At 41.2% G+C, this 18,615-nt stretch overlaps 1 protein-coding gene across 4 annotated transcripts in view; it reads left to right on the top strand.

Moving 5' to 3' along the window:
- Positions 1-18,615, top strand: part of PIR (pirin) — a 723,908-nt gene that overhangs the window by 469,186 nt on the left and 236,107 nt on the right. For all 4 annotated transcript variants that reach the window (XM_044073077.1, XM_044073074.1, XM_044073075.1 and 1 more), the window contains one exon: positions 7,091-7,173. In XM_044073077.1, coding sequence (XP_043929012.1) covers positions 7,091-7,173 — 83 coding nt within the window. The remainder of the gene's footprint in view (positions 1-7,090; positions 7,174-18,615) is intronic.

Below are 18,615 nucleotides of genomic sequence, written 5' to 3' on the forward strand. Positions count from 1 at the left end.
TATGAGAGAGGAGGTTGTCGGATAATAGATTTTAAAGTTGGGCATGGATACATTTTAGAGAGGGAAGAAAGTATGGCGATAGGTCTGTAGTTAGTAAGTTCTGTGGATTTACCTCCTTTATGCGGAGGAGTGATAATAAGAGATTTTATAGAGTAGAGGGACAGTTTTCAGTGATAGAGCGATTGTTGAGGATGGATGTAGGGTATGCAATGGCATCTCCAGCAATTTTTAGGAATTCTGAGTGGAGATTGTCTGCAGCTAGGCTAGTAGGTCTCAGTGTTTTAAGGAATTGTTTTTACAGTATAAGTTGGAACAGTTGTAAAGGAGACGGTATTTTCAGTATAGCTATTAATGGCTGGGATTTTGAGAGAGATATTACTGTTACATTTGATGAGAGAATGTGTTGAGTTTATATATATATATATATATATATACACACACATATATATATATATATATATATATATATATATATATATATATATATATATACATATACACACACACACACACACACACACACACACACACACACACACACACACACACACACAACCTCTACGCATATTTTTCCAAAAACATTTGGTAATTCTCTAGTTTCTCTTTCACTGTAAATGTCAGGTATATTTCTTAACTATCATTGCTGGTAGTTTTTCCTTCTTTTCTTTCCTAAATAAAAAAAGTCTGTTTTTGTTTTGTGTTTTAATTTAGTTCCATTATGGCTGGTAAACCAGCTGGATTCAAAAAATGCACTTCCCGTGGGTATAAGATCCCTAATTCTGATGCCCACAGGGACTGTGTTTATTGTTTAGGCCCATCACATCTGGAATATCCATGTGCTATTTGTGCAGCCTTCAATCAAAGGGCTATTAGTGATGGGAGGAAAAAAATATTTTAAAAGGTCTTCTCCCACTTCAGCTTCCTCCACAGGTACTTCTTTAGGGGCTCAAACCCCAACATAAAACCCAAGGAGTCCAGGGAGCACCACAAGCACTGTCCTGCCCAGACCCCTCCACAGACTTCATCTTCAGAACCTCCCAAAAAGGTTCCAAACCTTTCGGATCTGAAGGCTTCAGATCCAAAACAGTCTACCTCTATATTGCCTCAGATCCACATTCCCAGATTTTCCCCAAAACAGGTGTCCCCAAGGTTAAGGTCCCCTTTATACAGGAATTTCCCATAGAGTCCTCTAGGCCACCCTCTACATCCTCTTCTGTTAAGTCCTCTCATAGCGTCACTGAAGTGGAGATGGATAGGTTGATGAGGAAATTCCTCAGGACACAGATCCAGATAGGAGTACTGCCAGCTCTGCCCCCCACCAGATCCATGAGCCACCAATCTGCTTTTCTCCACGTTGTTACTCCTTATCCAATCTGACCACCTGTTTTGGAATCCATGGATCTTAAGGCCTCGGGAGCTGACACATTGGATCTGACAGTTCTTCCTACTTCAACTTCAACTACCTCTCTGTCCCATTTGACTCTGATGCTGTTGGAGCATGATGGCTCACAAAGCCGAAGCATTGGCTTCAGGGCCGAGGGGTTGACTTTGACTCGGAAGTTTTTTGCAGCCATCACTTCCCCTCGAAACCTCGGCACTTGATAGCTAGGCTCTGACTCCCCCCTCGGAGCAAGGGATTGGTGAGACTCAGAGGTTGTCAGCTCCAAGAGTTTTGGCTTTGGAAGAATTGTCCTTGTTCTCGCCTGGTCCCTCTGCCTTAGAGGTGGTGTAGAGGGTTTTCTCCCAGCCAAGAATAACATCAACTCTCCTATCATCGGATCCATATCCTGCTTCTTCTCTGGATCCTGTGACTGAGCCTTCACATCCTCCACCTCAGGGAGAGCCAGCCCAGAAGCAGTTCCAAACAGTTCCACCTATGGAGCTCCCCGTCTCTTCTGATACCTCCCAGGAACATCCCACTAAGGAGGTTATTTGTAAGAGAACATGCAAGAGGAGGCACCTGGATTCTCCCTCAGGAATCCCTCACAGAAGATACTGACTTCTGTGAGGTTAATCTCGCATGCCACGGAGGGTACCTTAAGGGTGGCCATTTCAGACATAGGCATACAGAGACATGCCTGGATGTGGTTATTTGACTTTGTGGAACCTTTCAATGCATACTTCATCAATGCTGTCTTTAATAGCTCATCAATCATTGTTTGGCCCAACAGTGAAAGGGACTCTCTTCCTGAGTGAACAGGATGGAAAGACCTTGTCTGCCATTAAAATTCACTTTTCTACCCCGCAGAGACCCTTTTCTAGGAGCCAGTGTGGTGATAAGAAAATGTAGTTCAAGAAGTTTCAAGGTCCTTTCCAGGAGTTACACGTAGAATTCTCCCCCAGAGACAGAGGGGAAACAGTTTATAATGGTAGATGCCATCCTCATGGCACAGGGTGTCCACAGAATTAAGAATCTTGAGTTTCTTTCTCGACAGTTCCTTCTAGGGATTCTGAAAGGTTGCTTGACTGTCCCACTCTGGAGGGAGTTTGGGAGAGCTTATCCTTGCACCATAATGCCTGGCTAGCCTTCAAATGACCGTTGGGTGCAAAAGATAATGTCCAGTGAATATTTCATCCCCTTTTTACAAATTCCAGTAAAACCAAAGAAAATTCTCCCAGATGTTCCACCCAGAGGGAGCTAGTAACTCAAGAAATTGCAAAGCTGCTAGACAAAAGTGTCATCCAGGAGATCCCACCAGACAAAACAGGATCCAGAATTTACTCAAGATTCTTTTAGGGCCAAAAAAAAAAAAGGGACCTGAGGCCAATTCTGGATCTAACTTACCTGAACCAATTCATAAAGAACAAATTCTGGATGGTTATGATACAGTCCATTCTACCTTTTCTTCAGAAGGAGGCTGGATGTGCTCAATCGACCTTCAAGATGCATGCTATCACATCAAAATGAAAAGACACTTGTCAAGATATCTGTTTCCGGCTGAGAGCCAGTCATTACCAGTTCAGAGTCCTGCCCTTTGGTCTCACCACAGCCCCCAGTGATGTTCACCAAATGTATGGCAGTGATAGAAACTCACCTGAGACTGCTCAGATTCAGAGTGTTTCCCTGTTTAGATGACTAGCTTCTGACATCACCAACCAGGCATTAACTAATACAAGCCAGAGATTACCTGCTTCACCTTGTAACTGCACTGGGAATCACCATCAATATGCAAAAATTTCATCTACAGCCAGTTCAACTGATAGATTTCATAGGGGCCCATTTGAACACAGTCAGTTGTCTAGCTTTCTTGCCTCAGAACAGAATTCTTACATTGAGAACACGTGTCAGGCAGGCTCTTGCCATTCAAACATCTCAAGCACGCGTGATCCTCAAAGTATTAGGTTCGATGGCTGCCATTATAATTTTGATTCCCACAGCTCATTTACACATGAGAATTCTCCAAAGGACTCTAGTGGTGGAGTGGTCCTTTCATCACTATCCCTTGAGTCATCCCATAAAATTGTCTCAAGTGTGCAGAAATTCTCTTCTTTGGTGGGTCCACTCTGAAGAAATCAAGAAAGGGCGTCCATTTTATACCTCCTCCCCCAGTTCCATGTTAACAATGGACACCTCCCAGTTAGGGTGGAGGGGCATTTCTTGGGGTGGACAGTCCAAGGCACGCGGTTGATACAAGAGACCAATTTGCATATCAGTGTCCTAGAGTTGAGAGCGGTGCTTCTAGTGTTGCAAGCCTTTCAGAGTTTTCTCCCTCAAGGGACTATTGCAATACAAACAGACAACATGTCAGTAGTCTGGTACATCAACAAACAGAGAGGAACCAGATCCTACCCCCTTTGTCCAGAAGCAATGAAGGTTTGGAAGTGGGTGATCACTTCCATCCTTTTCCTAGTAGCAATGTACATGCCAGGGGAGTCCAACCTTCTAGCAGACAGACTCAGCAGGACCATCCTCATGCCTCATGAGTGGTCTCTCAATCAGTGGCAAACATGATCTTCCACAAGTGGGGTCAGCCTTGCTGCCACCTTTTTGAATCCCCCTCCACCAACAAATGCAGCAGGTTCTTTGTCCTGATCCCTCCCCGGGACAGTCACCGATAGATGCTGTAGTTCATATTTGGCCCTCCAGTCTCCTTTCCACTTATCCCCTCCTACCCCACATCCCTGAGTTTCTTCAGAAAGCACAACGGTTAAAGAGTAGAGTGATCTCATTGCCTCCTTTTGGCCTCGAAAGGTGTGGCTCCCCTTCCTTTGGTCTCGCCTACTACGTCGTCCATGGATGCTGGATCCAAGTCCAGACATCCTATTTCATCCATCAGGACAGATTCACCGAGATCTTGTAGCCCTCACACTGATGGCATGGTTTCTCCAATTCTGATGATGGCTAGACATTCCAGTCTTTTTCTTCCAGTTTGAAAATTTTTGGTATCTTCCATTAAGCTTCTACTAGAAAAATCCACAAGAGTAAATGGAAAAAGATTCACTTTTTGGGCTCAACAGAAACAAATAGATCCCTTCACTGCTCCAATCGCAGCAGTGCTAGACTTCCTTCACTGCTCCAATTTCAGCAGTGCTAGACTTCCTTGCTTCAATATTCCAAGCTGGAACAAGTTTCTCTACTATTATAGTTCAATTGGCAGCCATCTCCAACTACCACATAGGGGATAATGCTTTGCCTCTAGCATTATCTAAATTGTGTAAAGCATTTCATAGGGGTACCTTATTACTTAGACCTTCTGTTAAGGACCCCACCCCACCTTGGGATCTCACCATGGTTGTACAAGACTTAGTACATTTCCCTATTGAGCCATCCTCCAAGGTAGATCTCAAATTTCCTTCTTGGAAAACTGTTATTTTGGTAGCTGTAACCTCTGTAACACTATCTTTCCAAACCACCGTATTTGATTTTTCACAAATATAGAGTTACCTTAAGCACAAATCTTTCTTTTTCACCAAAAGTTTCCTCTGAAAATAATATCAATCAGATCAGTTTACTAGCTTTCTTTCCTAAATTTGAGAATAAAGGAGAATATACCCTTTGTTTTCACAATGTACATAGACAGATTCATTTTTATCTGGACAGAACAAAACCATTCAGAAAATCTGATCAACTATTTGTTTCCTTTTCTAAATTAATAATGGGTAGGCCGGTCTGTAAGACTACCCTGGCCAAATGGACAGATTGCATTTCCTATATCCATTCTTCAAAAGGTATTGCACTATCTAGACAATTGAAGGCACATTCGACCAGGTCGGTGTCTACTTCAGCAGCTTTCTGGTCTACAGCCTCTATTGATGATATTTGCATAGCTACTTCTTGGTCAAATACTCATACCTTTATTGTGCATTGTAAATTAGATATCATTTCCAGGAGCGGAGCTGATTTGGTTCTGCTGTGCTCCAGAAAATCCTTCCATGAGGCCCACCTCAAGGTTTCTGTAGCTGAGGACTTACCTTACCCCATCCCTCTCTTTGGGAGAGAACTAACAGAAGTGTTGTTAGGAACCATAGTTCCTGTTTCGGATCCTGATCTTTCAGCTACTGCTTTCCTGTCTTAGCATTATTATTATATTATATGCATATAATGTATATAACAGCAGCAAACCTGATCTGAGTTGTATTAGTGGTCAGGGGCCTTCTGCGTAAGAGAGGAGCTAAAGATTCAGATCCTAGAATCTTTAGAAAGTGGCGGAGTCAGATCCGAGGGTCAGATCTGAACCCATTGGTTTAGGAAGAATGAAAACAGACAACACAGATGGAACATTATAGTGAGTACATCATTTCTTTTCTTGAGAGGTGATGACATACCATATATTAAGTACAGGAAAGATCATTTGTGTACTGATTCTATCTATACATCAGGTACTAGGGTCCATATTCCAGTACTAATACTAAATCCATGTTCCTGAGGTGCCATGCTTTGGGAAAGATCATTTGTGTACTGATTCTATCTATACATCAGGTACTAGGATCCATATTCCAGTACTAATACTAAATCCATGTTCCTGAGGTACCATGCTTTGGGAAAAATGTTCAAGTGAACTGTTATCTTCCTGGGATGGTGGAGAGTTCTGATGTATATTTAACCTAAAAAAAGCCTTTGTAATTATAATTTTTTTATAATAACTGAACAGGGGGATAATTATCACCAAATACTGTTTCACTGACTGCCTTCCACTAATGGTAAAATTTAGAGCTATGCACGATTTTTCTTTTAGAGCATCACAACAATATTTTTATGTCAGCCATCGTCAGACAGCACAATAACACTTCTGACAACACTCATTAACTTGTGATAACTGTAGTTATGCTTACCAAGGAATCATACCAGTAAACTGTTTTTCAGAGCTCTTTTCATTTTTTTTGCACAATTACAGAGGTAAAACAATATAAGCTACCTTTGCAGATACTACATAGGAACATGCAGAGAAGAGTTATGCGGGACACATCCAGTGTGTGGCTTCTACTCTGTAATTCAAAGTGGGATTTTAACACCCAGAAAACATTACCAGACTGACCTTCTGGTGTGAGACGTGCTAAAAATCATCTGAGGAGATGGGACTTCTGACTATCACACTTTTTGGCAGCTTGTGTACATGGTTACTACTAGCATTTCTGTAATGGAGAGTTATACTTCTGTAGTTCTGTGTACATCAGATCTGGGTTACAAATTGAAAATAATTTCTGACGTAACTTTTGAAAATTTGTCAGGATGCTGAAAATTAACACAGACACTGAATGTGTGTCTAGCCTTTATTCTGACTGCTGTTAGAAAGAAGTGTACCTACCCTATGACATGCAAATATATGTTGCTCGACACGGGTATATTTAAAGATGTATGTACTGTACACCACAAAGAATTCCAGTGACTAGTCCACCTACCGGTCTCTGTCCTCTTTCCTTTTTGATACTGTTTCTTTTCCACTTACCTAGTACTTTCTTGAGTTACTGACTCCCATGTGTAATATTTTGCATATATTACAAAACAGAATACTGTGTTAATTTGTAAAATTTAAGTGACATGAAGAATATGATTAAATTGTTTTTTTTTTTTCTCTTTTACACATTTGCAGCTACATGTTGAATTCTGTAAGCTGTACATCAAATGACGTACACATTCTTGTTTTCTAAGGTTCAGATGCTGAGCAGCAGAAAGTTGAACCCCACCACACAGCCGTTCTAAGTGATGGGGAAATGGTTCAAGTTGAAAATAAGGTAAGGCTTGCTTCCATAAATTTATTTGCAATCTGCTACATACATGAAACATATTGTTTACCTGTTGACCTTTACTGTGCTGTTTTATTTATAGTAGCAGTAATTCCATATATGCGATTACAGGCTATTAGGTTTTAGTTCAGGGAAAATTAAAACTGCATCACAGTTTTTGAGTTCCTGCCATCTTCACAACTTTCTGTCTCTTAGGGTCTATGCTACGGCACTTTCTAGTTGTCTCTTCTGAATATAGCATTCTTAAAATTACAACTTATTATTTAGAAAAAAATAAGCTGCAATGATGACAGCACATCCAGGTTAATGCAAGAAACTTATAAAAATTACGGCAACCACAAAGTGCAGTCCAATCCACAAAAAGCAACGTTAAAACTGAAAACTGAAACTGAACCATTCAAGTTAACAAATACTGTGTATTTATTGAAATAGAACCACGACTAAGCGCTTTCGCCAGCAATCTGGCTTCCTCAGAGTCGTTTACCTTAAATTCAAGTGCTCTTTATATATTAAACACTCAATGCAAGAAACTGACCTGCCTCTGTGTCATAGAAGAGATAGAGCTCTGACTGTGACCTGAGTTCAGATAGTATCTTAGGTGCCAGAAGGGCCAGGCATGGAAGGATTGAAGTGAGTGGCCCACACCGGCTCATATATCTGTGGGAGGGAGTGGTGGTTCTGGTTGGCAGATCATTACCAAGAGAAGACTTACAAAGCAGCAAACATGGTCAGGACCAGGGAGATGGACTTCCCCCCGTTAGCAGCAGCATGTGTGTGGAAGTGTATAAATGCCAAGGAAAGGTATACTGGACCCCAGTGAAATAAAGTGGTCATGGTAACCACTAGGGGGGAAGGATAGGCCTTAAACTGACAAATCACAGACAGCTGCCTAGAAATTGGCCTCTGCAATTGATTGTCACCCCACTGTAAAGGAAAGAGGCAAGAAGGGCTGTTGCCTTGTGAGCAAAGTATGAGCCAGTAGATCTCAAAGAGGCTTAATAGCTGGCAAGCATTAGAGGGCAATGCAAAGTAACACACTACATTATTATATCTTCTCCAGGGCCGGTACTAGCATTTTGGGGGCCCCCAGCAAGTTTCAAGTAGGGGGCCCTACTCCTGAGAATATAAAGTGTGACCACATTGCTGTCACACCCTCCCCTTCCCTGCCAAGCTCATCCAGCACCTTTTTAACAACCACTATAGTGTCACTACATTCAGATCATTAAGAATTGATGTACCAAGGTACACACTGGCATTTAGTACTAATGTTACATTATGACAAACCCCCTGTACCACAACAAGGTAGCCACTCACAGGTGCACGCACACACACACACACACACACAAACACACACACACACAAACACACACACACACACACACACACACACACACACACGCACAACACACAGTGACTGGCATTTAGTACCAATGTTACATTATGACAAACCCCTGTACCACAGCAAGGTAGCCACTCACAGGTGCATACACACACTAACTGCAGACTCCTCAACTGCCCAGATTTTCACAGAATGTCCAGATGTGACTCATTTTTGGTCTGTTCCTCAAAATGTGTAGTTTTCTTGATTTTTTGCCGCAAATCATTGATGATTGAATTCACCAAATGACAGGCATTTGAGTTTAACTTCATATCCTTCAGAAAATGCATAACACCTTTTATTGTAGCAACTTTTTAAGTTTGTAATAACAATATTTAATGTTTGTCCTGATCTTTGGGGCTGTAGCCCCATTATCTGTGGCTTTGTCCAGATTTTTTGTGCCATAAGATTAAGAGCTATGACTGGCATTTAGTAGCAATGCTGTTATATTACGACAAGCCTCTGTGCCACATCAAGGAAGCCAGCCCCACAGAGGTACACAAAGACAAAGACACCCACACTGACTCCCACACAAAGACACCCACACTGACTGGCATGTAGTAGCAATGTTTTTACATTATGACAAGCCTCTGTATCTCATCAAGGTAGCCAGTCCCACAGAGGTACACAAAGACAAAGACACCCACACTGACTCCCACACACAGCACAGACAAGACAAAGACAGCAATACAGGAAGGCTGAACAGAGACACCCACACAGACTCCCTCACCTAGGACAGAAGCACACCAAGACAGACTCTTGCACACAGGACAGACACCCACACATGGTAAAGAGAGCACTACAGCAAGACTAAACATTAACACCCGCACAAACTCAGACACACAGGACAGAGGCAGCCACCCCCACAGTACAGAGACAACTCCAGGACAAAACTATTGCAAGACTGAACTGAAACCCACACAAAACTAAGGCTGCACTACCACAAAACAGAAATGAGATACCACTCCCAAACACAAGACGATGACAGCAGTATGGTAAGACTGAAACAAGCAGCATTAGATAAACTGACCCCATCACACAAGACAGTTACTGATATGCAGAACAGTCACACTGCAGAGGTATACAATACAGCTATGGGACACACATAGAAAAGACTACAGATGCACAAGACATACAAGGGGAAGGATTACAGAGCCTGAGGCTGACCGACTCAAACCCAAGCAAACCCAAGAGAAAGCCATGGGGATTACTGACCCTGAGGCCGATGACTCAAACCCAAACACAGAAGAGAGCACTATGGGGATTACTGAGCCTGAGGCAGACAGAGTCAAACCCAAAGAGACACAAAAGAGACATGGGGATTACTGAGCCTGAGGTAAACAGACTCAAACCCAAAGAAACACACAAGAGAGAGCCATGGGGATTACTGAGCCTGAGGCAGACTTAAACCCACACACAAGAGAGCAATGGGGATTACTGAGTCTAATAACAACAGACTCAAACCCGGAGAGAAATAGATGAAGTCAAGACCACCAGGGTGTCATTTGTCTTCAATGTGCAGTTAGCTCCTCAGCTTTTCTCATTGCTGCCACTTTCATCTGTTCTTCCTGTGCTTCTGTCCTAGCCCCAACTGTCCTAGCCTCACGACGAGTCCTGCTGTTCCCAACTGTCCTGGCCTCATGACAAAATCTGCCGCTCCTAGCTGCCTTTGCCTAACATCCTGCTAATTTCATCCTCATTGTAACTACTTGGTCCTACCTGCCGGAGTATACAAAAAAATCAGTGACTACACAGCATACTATACAAGCCTCGCTAAGGTGCCACCTGAAATTTACTGCCTTACAGCATTTTAAAAGATTACTGGAAAGGAAATATGAGTATATACATAGAGTTTTACTGGGATCTTATGAATTTTCTTCCGGTCAAAGTCTTCAATGAGGCTGCCGTGTGATACACTTTGTCCCACTTCCATGCTTAATTGAGAGCACAGCTATGCCTGAAAGTCTCTCCTGACTAATTGACAGATGTAGGTATGTCTTTAGGACTTTCACTTTAGAAAAGCTGCATTCTACAATAGTCACTGTAACAGGTGCAGTCAAATAAATGTGCAATGAAACATAAGTATTTATATATATGTCTTGCAAGCGGTTGCAAATGAGGAAATTTAACACAGTCAGTGGTGATGATTCATTATCAATCATTCAAGAAAGGCTTTTCAGTTTGTGTCCAAGGTCGGAGTCATCAGTGCCACGGTGGCCACTTATCCTGTCAGTCAGTTGTTCTTTCAGAGCCTTGCAGTGTTGGAGCAATGTGTCTTCTGCAACATCATTCAAGGCTTTAATATTTGATAAAAATCCAAAGGTCTTATCAAACTCTGAAAGCTGCTTAAATTGGTCAGTAAATGATTTTAATTGTTGTGTGTAGCAGCACATTGAGAAATCTTCACGTAGTTTTAGCATTGGACCCTCTACAGCCTCGTCTTCTCCTTCATAGTCAAAGAAGTGCTTTACTTTCCTTTGCCTCTTTTCTTGAAATGCGGTGCCAACATCCAGTTCTTCTGCTATCTCGGAGGCTTCACCCGTGGCATGCTGAAATCCTGTCTCTGTAATTCTTCAGCAGGTCCATAGTTGATGCCAGCACTTTGACACATTAGAATTATCAACCAATGGACTCTGCAGAACTTTGTTTGCATGATTTAACTCTGTCAGCACATCATACCAAACCACTAAACATACAATGAATTGGTATGACATAAGTTCCGAGCACAGTCCCCTTGCTTGTTAACATGCTGCAGCATCACTTGTACATGCAGCTTCACTTATCTCCTGTAATGCTTCACAACTTCCTTCAACTGAAATTTTACTGCCTTGACAGAGTCTATCCTCCATTCCTAGTGAGTCTCCGACAGTGGCTTCACAGTGACGTTTATGTGCCATTTCAGGATCTGCCATCAGCTTGTTGATGTTGAACAGAATATGTAAATGTTTTGCAGACATCAAAAGAACGACATTGTTTGAGGTGATGAATGTGCTCCATCACTAACTGTAAGATTTAAATTATGGCAGGCACATGGCACATAAATAGCCCTTGAATTCATCTGTTTTATGCGGGCCTGCACTCCAGCTCATTTCCCCTTCAAGTTGCTGCCATTGTCGTATCCTTGTCCTCGACAGTCATTAATGTCCAGTTGATGACTTTTGCAGAGACTGAATAAGTGCTTCTGTAAGCCCTCCCCTAGTTGTATCACTAATAGGCACAAATCCTAGAAAGTGTTCCTCAACTGTGGCTGCAGTCCTTGAAATGTTCACATACCTAACTACTACAGTCATTTGTTTTTGATTGCTGATGTCTGGCTTGCAATCAAAAATCACAAAAAAGTACCTTGCGTCCTTCACCTTCCCTGCAATGGTCCTTAAAATAGCATTTACAATCAGCTGGATAATTTCATTCTGTATGTTCTTCCCAAGATAGTGATCTTTTACTTCTTTATTCCTAATATGATGCAAATGTTGAGCCAGAACAGAATCAAACTGAGACAGAACTTGCACTGGTCCTAAGAAATTGCCATTGCCATAGGTGTACAGAGCATCACTCGTACCAGGGAATGCCATGCTCCATTCTGCCAAGAATTGGACAATAGCTATAATGCATTCTAACACACCACACCAGTGAGTTACCTCTTTCTACCACTGCTTGTCTCTTATCATCCATTGTCTGCCTATTCTGTACTCTATTGTCCAGTTCCTTCCACTTCAGCATGCATGCTGTGTACTCGGTCATGGCTGTGTAAAGCTCTGGACATCCTCTCCATGCCCTGTAATCACCTGACCTGAGAAGATAGTTAGAATGTCCAAATAATTTGCATGCAAATCAAAACAGTGCACCTTTTGAGACTGAATATGCCAACCAAGTGCATTTTGTGTGCTCCCCATTAAGCAGCACATGGAAATAGTTCTCCAATATGTTGTGGATATAAAAAGTGTACACACCCTTGTTAAAATGCCAGGTTTTTCTGATATAAAAAATGAGACCACAATAAATCATTTCAAAACTTTCCCACCTTTAATGTGACCTATAACCTGTACAATTCAATTGAAAAGCAAACAAATCTGTTAGGAGAAAAATATAAAAAATAAAAAACATACAATAAGTTGGTCTCCCCAAACATGTGTAGAGGCCCCAAAAGGCATAAAATATTGCTATTGCCAGCTGTCAGGAACAGACAACTAAAGTCTGAAAGAAAAAATGGTTAAAAGGAAAGTCACAGGTTTTAAGGGGAACACACAAAACTATGAGGGAAGAAAAAGGTTATGGAGCAAAAAAGGCATTTTCAAAAACTATTCCTACTTCTATCACAAAACAGACAAAATTCAGGAATGCAGTGTCAATGACAGGCACTGCATGACGTGTGCAGCATTTTCATACACCTGTCCACTACCTCTCAATCTCTTGGCACACTTAAACAGACCAAAATCATTAGTCGAACAAAGGAGTAAAATCATGGACTTGCTAGAAAACCTCATTTGTGAGGGACGTAGAAGTGCCAATCAAACATTGAGAGACAGACATCCCCACAACCCCCCCCCCCAGCAAAAGAATTGTAGACAAAAGCATAAAGCCAGGCAATGTACCATGCATTACATGGACATTATGAAATATAAAGCCCATTTTTGCTAGTAGCTTCAGCCCACAGCATTGTACTATGTAATCATTTTGTGAGCGAGAGCAGGCTAAAATTCAGGCAAACATTCTAACATTCGCCCAGCATCTACCCCCAACCTCATCACAATTCCAATAGGCAAAACCAAAAATTGCAGAGAAAATGCATACGAACAGTTTCAAACATTGCTATGAGAACCTTAAAAATACTGGAATAGCAGGGTTTGCATTAGCATGCAGTAAAACACTACATTCTGCAGAATTCTCACCCCCCCCCCCCCCCCCCACATGTATCAACAAAATAATGCTGTATGAAGTAAACAAACTGAAAAAATGAGACCAAGGCATAATTAGGGATTTAAAACAATGTACTTAACTAGAACAGATTTTGCAGGAGCATACATTGCAGGAACCTACATTTTTTGATGAAGAACAGAATAAAATTACCAGGCAAACATTCAAACATTGTGCAACATTGTTGCATTCTAGCAGCCCTACCCCTCTCCTAACCTATCAATGTAACAATTCTAGGCAAGCCAAACACAGAATATAGGCATAACAAGGGAGTTTTAAACATTGCCATAAGCCTGGATGAAACAAAACGACCACAAGACAAGGGCTTTACAGTAGAGATTTAAAATACTGGGTTTACAAACTAATAAAGATGATATAATAAGATTTTGTAGCAGCATGTGTTGTATGATCCCACATTTTTGTGGAAGAAAAAAACAAAAACAACATCTGGACATTGTGCACATTCTCGCAGGCCCCATCAACCTCCTAACCTTTCAGCATAATTCAAACAGCCGAAAATAACTGCAGAACAAGGTGCAACATCAGGGATAGTTTAAAACATTACTATAAGCTTAGAAAGCAGAACGTTTGCATTAGCCTTTATTAAGACATCAGTACATTTTTCAGAATTCTCACCCCCACCCCCCCACCCACCCCAAGTCTCAGCACAATAATTCTGGATGAAGTGAAAACAAAATAAAGACAAAGGAGCAGCATTAACAATGTGCTTATATAGTACATGACCCCACATTAAAAAAAATTCCAGGCAAACATTGGAACACTGCAACATTCTCATAGGCCCTAACCACACTCCCAACCTTTCAACACAATAACTACAGACAATGCAAAAAATTAAAGTCATTGCAGCAGTGAGTTAAACATTGCCAGTATACACAATACTAGCGTAACAGGGTTTGTATTAGTATGCATTCAAACATTTATACCTTCTGCAACATTCTCACAGCGAGTAACCACCCTCCCAACATTAAACATTTTAAACAATGTACTTATGAATTAAAAATGGTAGAACACTTTGCAGTAGTATGCATTGTCTGAACCCATATTTTTGATGAGGAACAGACCGAAAATACTGTGTAAACATGTAACTGTGCATTAGCATGTATTACCACATCAGTACATTCTGTAGAATGCTCACAGCACCTAACCTCTAATGAATCAGCACAAATCTGGATGAAGTGGTAAAAAACAAGACAAAAGCGTGACAGTAACAACATGCTTATACATTGCATGACTTGAGCTTAACAAAAAAAAATATATAAGGCAAACACTTGAGCACTGTGCAATATTCTCACAGCCCCTAACCACGCTGCCAAACTTCAACACAATTATGGACAAAGCAAAAAATTATCACAGAGCAAAGCATCAGGGATAATTATAAATGTTACTGGTATACACAGTACTAGCATAACATGGTTTGCATTAATGTACATGCAAACATCTATACATTCTGCTACATTCTCACAGCCAATAAGCCCCCCCCCCCCCAGCACTATTCTGGACAAAGGAAAAAGCTATAGAACAAAGTTGTAGCATCAAGGATAGTTGTAAACCTTGCTGGTATAAACAAATACTGGCATAACAGGGTTTGTATCTGTACACATTAAAACATGTGTACCATTTATAGCAGACGTGTCCAACCCGTGGGCCGCATGCAGCCCTCAGAGCTCTTCTATGTGGTCCATGACCTTTAACTGCAACTTCAGTGTAAAAAAACTTTTTTCATTTGGATTTCATGCCAGTGACCTCTAACTGCAAAATGCGCATGTGCCAAAACACCCTTCCCGTTTTCACGCTTAAGAATCAGTGTGTGTTCCTGCTGAAGAGGATACGGATGCCAAATGAGAGCGCCAGCTGCTTTCCTTCTTCTTTCAGCTTTTCCCGGTTAGGGGTTGCCACAGCAGATCATCCATCTGCTCATGATTGGCAGTGGAGTTTTACAGTGTCGAGTCGCCAGCCCAGCACCCCACCTTCCACAGAAGGCACACACATGTACACACTCACACCTAGGCCCAATTTAGACAGTCCAATCCACCTACTGCATGTCTTTGGGATGTGGGAGGAAACCGGAGCACCCAGAGAAAACCCACGCAACCACAGGGAGGACATGCAGACTCCGCAAAGAAGGCACCCTAGCCGAGAATCAAACCGGAGAACCTCTTGCTGTGAGGCGACAACGCTAACCGCTGCACCACCGTGGCCGCCATCCTTACTGGACTAAAATAAATCGTTGTTAGCATCTGATTGTGCTGCAGACTAATAAACATATTTCATCTGTGTGCAGAGCATTTTTTTTGTAGTAGCGCTAGAGCTGCGGTTGGTTGCATGTTGTTAACAACTACGATTTTTGCAACTAGTTTAGCTGATGTATTATGAAGCCTGTGAGTCTGTAAGTAATTTAATCTGCAGCAAGTGATGGTGCCTTGATTAACTGAGTGGTTTAGATGTACATCTGTCCAGACCTGTCCAGCATTTTTGGGTGGGAGTGAGCTATTTGTACACTCCTCCTGATGACACTTGTTTCCTGTTCTGCACGTTCATTTCCTTTATTGTTGTTTCCATTGTAGAACACAAAATGTGCCTCACTTTATTTTTGTGTTATCATCATCATTATTCTTGGCCTTTGGTGTAAAAATGTGTGATTGTATATCTGTCTGGGGGTTAGGTCATTAAATAACCCCTAACACTACAGTTTTATTCCCAAAAGTGCATATCAGAACCCTGTGTATTCTCCTCTGTTTAAGTAAAAAGATGTCAGTACTTAGTTTCTCAGAAAGTGGTTGTTTGGGGGTTATTTCTAACTGTAGATATAAGAGGTTGTAACTCAGATATGGTATGCCAACACCAGTGGTGTGAAACCATATTACTTTTTGTGGGGAGTGGAACAGCATACAGTTTGTAGTTTTTAATCTCATATGGGAGGATTGGCATAACTTGACTGTTAGTATATCATTGCTGCTAGGGATTGTAATTAACCAGGATATGTTATTTGCACTCTTATGTCTCACTTTATTTCCTCCAGTGTGTGAAATGAATATTGAATAGAAGATAAAATCAATGACAGTCTCCCCAGTCTAATGGCCAGTAGGTTTTATGTCCCCACTGTTTCTGTGTGATGTATGAAAGTAGCTTGTTTTGATGGAGGAAAAGTGGAGAACTCTGTAGTTAAGATTTTTGCCACAATTCTAAAAGCAGAGATTCTTGATTAATTAGGTCCTCCACGAGCTTGCTTAGATAAACTTACTTCTCCAAGGTTCAAGACTATCTGAGTGTAAACAGAGTAGTAAGGAAGTGAAATACTGGCTACCCTTCAAACGGTTTAGCAGTGTGAAACAGAGGCAGACTGTGGGAACAGGTATGTATGCCCACGATATCCAAAACTTTATTTTTCTGTAAGAAGGTGCACCTTACATTGCTACATGAAAGCTAAAACTAGTGGCATGCTGCTGGTTCCAGTTCAGGTACCAGTGTGGGTTTTACTGAAGTTTGTGGAGATTTTCTTATTTAGAAATACATTTAAAGTGTATTGGGACAAATCAGAAATATTAGATATGTAATTTTGCAGAATATAATATTGAATAGATAAACCCCAACAAATTAATTTGTGTGTAGACATCAGTTTAAAAAAAAACTTCTACCCTGAATATGTGGATATTTGTTCTGCCATTTTTGTAAAGGGAACATCATTTATTTTAATTAAAAGTTTTTAATGCAGTTAACATCATATCTAGGTGGACAGCAGTGATCTGATTTAATACTAGTGTGTGTGTGTGTGTCCCAGTTATGTATACCGTGTGGTTAGTGTTATTCAGGTTCAAACCCTGTACCTTAGGTACAAGGAAAAAGAGCTGGAATCCTATACCCATGCCACTTGTGATTCTAGGAGTTGAGTGAGGATTTTACAAGAGCTGAGAGCTTCAGGGGAAGAGAAGTTTAGTGCGGCTTATGCCAAGTCTGCTTACACTGTTAGTAGCACAACAGGTAAGTATACTTGCATTTGATGCAGAATGCTGTGGGTTCTACTCCCACAGTATGCAGATGGATCGCTGATACTGTACTAAAGGAAGTGGATGCTACAGTCCTGTGAATGCCTTCCTCTGGAGAGTTAACTAGTAACTATGAACCTGTTATCAGTTTGCCATCCATTCCCTACTGCAATACAAAAATAAACTAGTAATTTTTACCCCTAGGAAAACCACTCCATTTGATAAAAAACTTTTCACTATACAAGCCCAAGACAATACCACTATAGAAGTTGCCCCACACACTAAATTACTAGGCATTATTATAGATGAAAACCTTAACTTTGACCTACACATAAACAATAATATCAAAAAAAAAAACACACCAAAAGCTTTGTATGCTCTAAAGGCACCAACAATTTTTTAGCCTCTCTACTAGACAAACCCTTGCAACTACCTTTTTATTACCCTCTCTCCTTTATGCTGGCCCTCTCCTCACTAATATCTAAAATTCTACAAAATCCAAATTTGATATGTATTACAACAGAATAGCAAAATTTGCCACCAAGGCCAAATTCTCATCCCACCACTGTAAGTCACTGAAACAATTAGGGTGGTTGGAACTCCCCCCCACCATCTCTCATTCACCCAACTAACTACAGTGCACAAAATAATCTACAGACCCAGAGACTGTCCTGCTCTCTCAACTCTACTTGCCAAATACCATCCTAGCAGGCATCTAAGATCGGAAAATCATCTACTTCTAAAAGTAGATAAGCCCACCTTACCTGCTGGTCAACTCCTCTATTCCTTCACCATAGCCAAACTATGGAACTCACTTCCACCTTCTATAAGAAACACATGCAGCACCGACACCTTCAAACAAATACTGAAAAATCATCTCAACTCTTCCTGGCTATGTTCCTGTTCTATAACCTAACCTATTCACTCTCCTTATATGATTACTAAACACCTATGTCTTTTGCTACTAGTGGCTGATGATACTGTCTCCATATTTATTTTTTTATTTTTATCTTCACTTGTTGATGTTGTTGGTTCTTCTTTTGGCTTTTCCCGGTTAGGGGTCACCACAGCGGAACTCTGGTCCGCTAATGATTAGCAGTAGATTTTTTTACAGTGCCGAGGTGCCAGCCCAAC

The sequence above is a fragment of the Protopterus annectens genome, chromosome 5.part1, assembly GCF_019279795.1.
Source record: "Protopterus annectens isolate FY-2018-M chromosome 5.part1, PAN1.0, whole genome shotgun sequence".
NCBI lineage: Eukaryota > Metazoa > Chordata > Ceratodontiformes > Protopteridae > Protopterus > Protopterus annectens.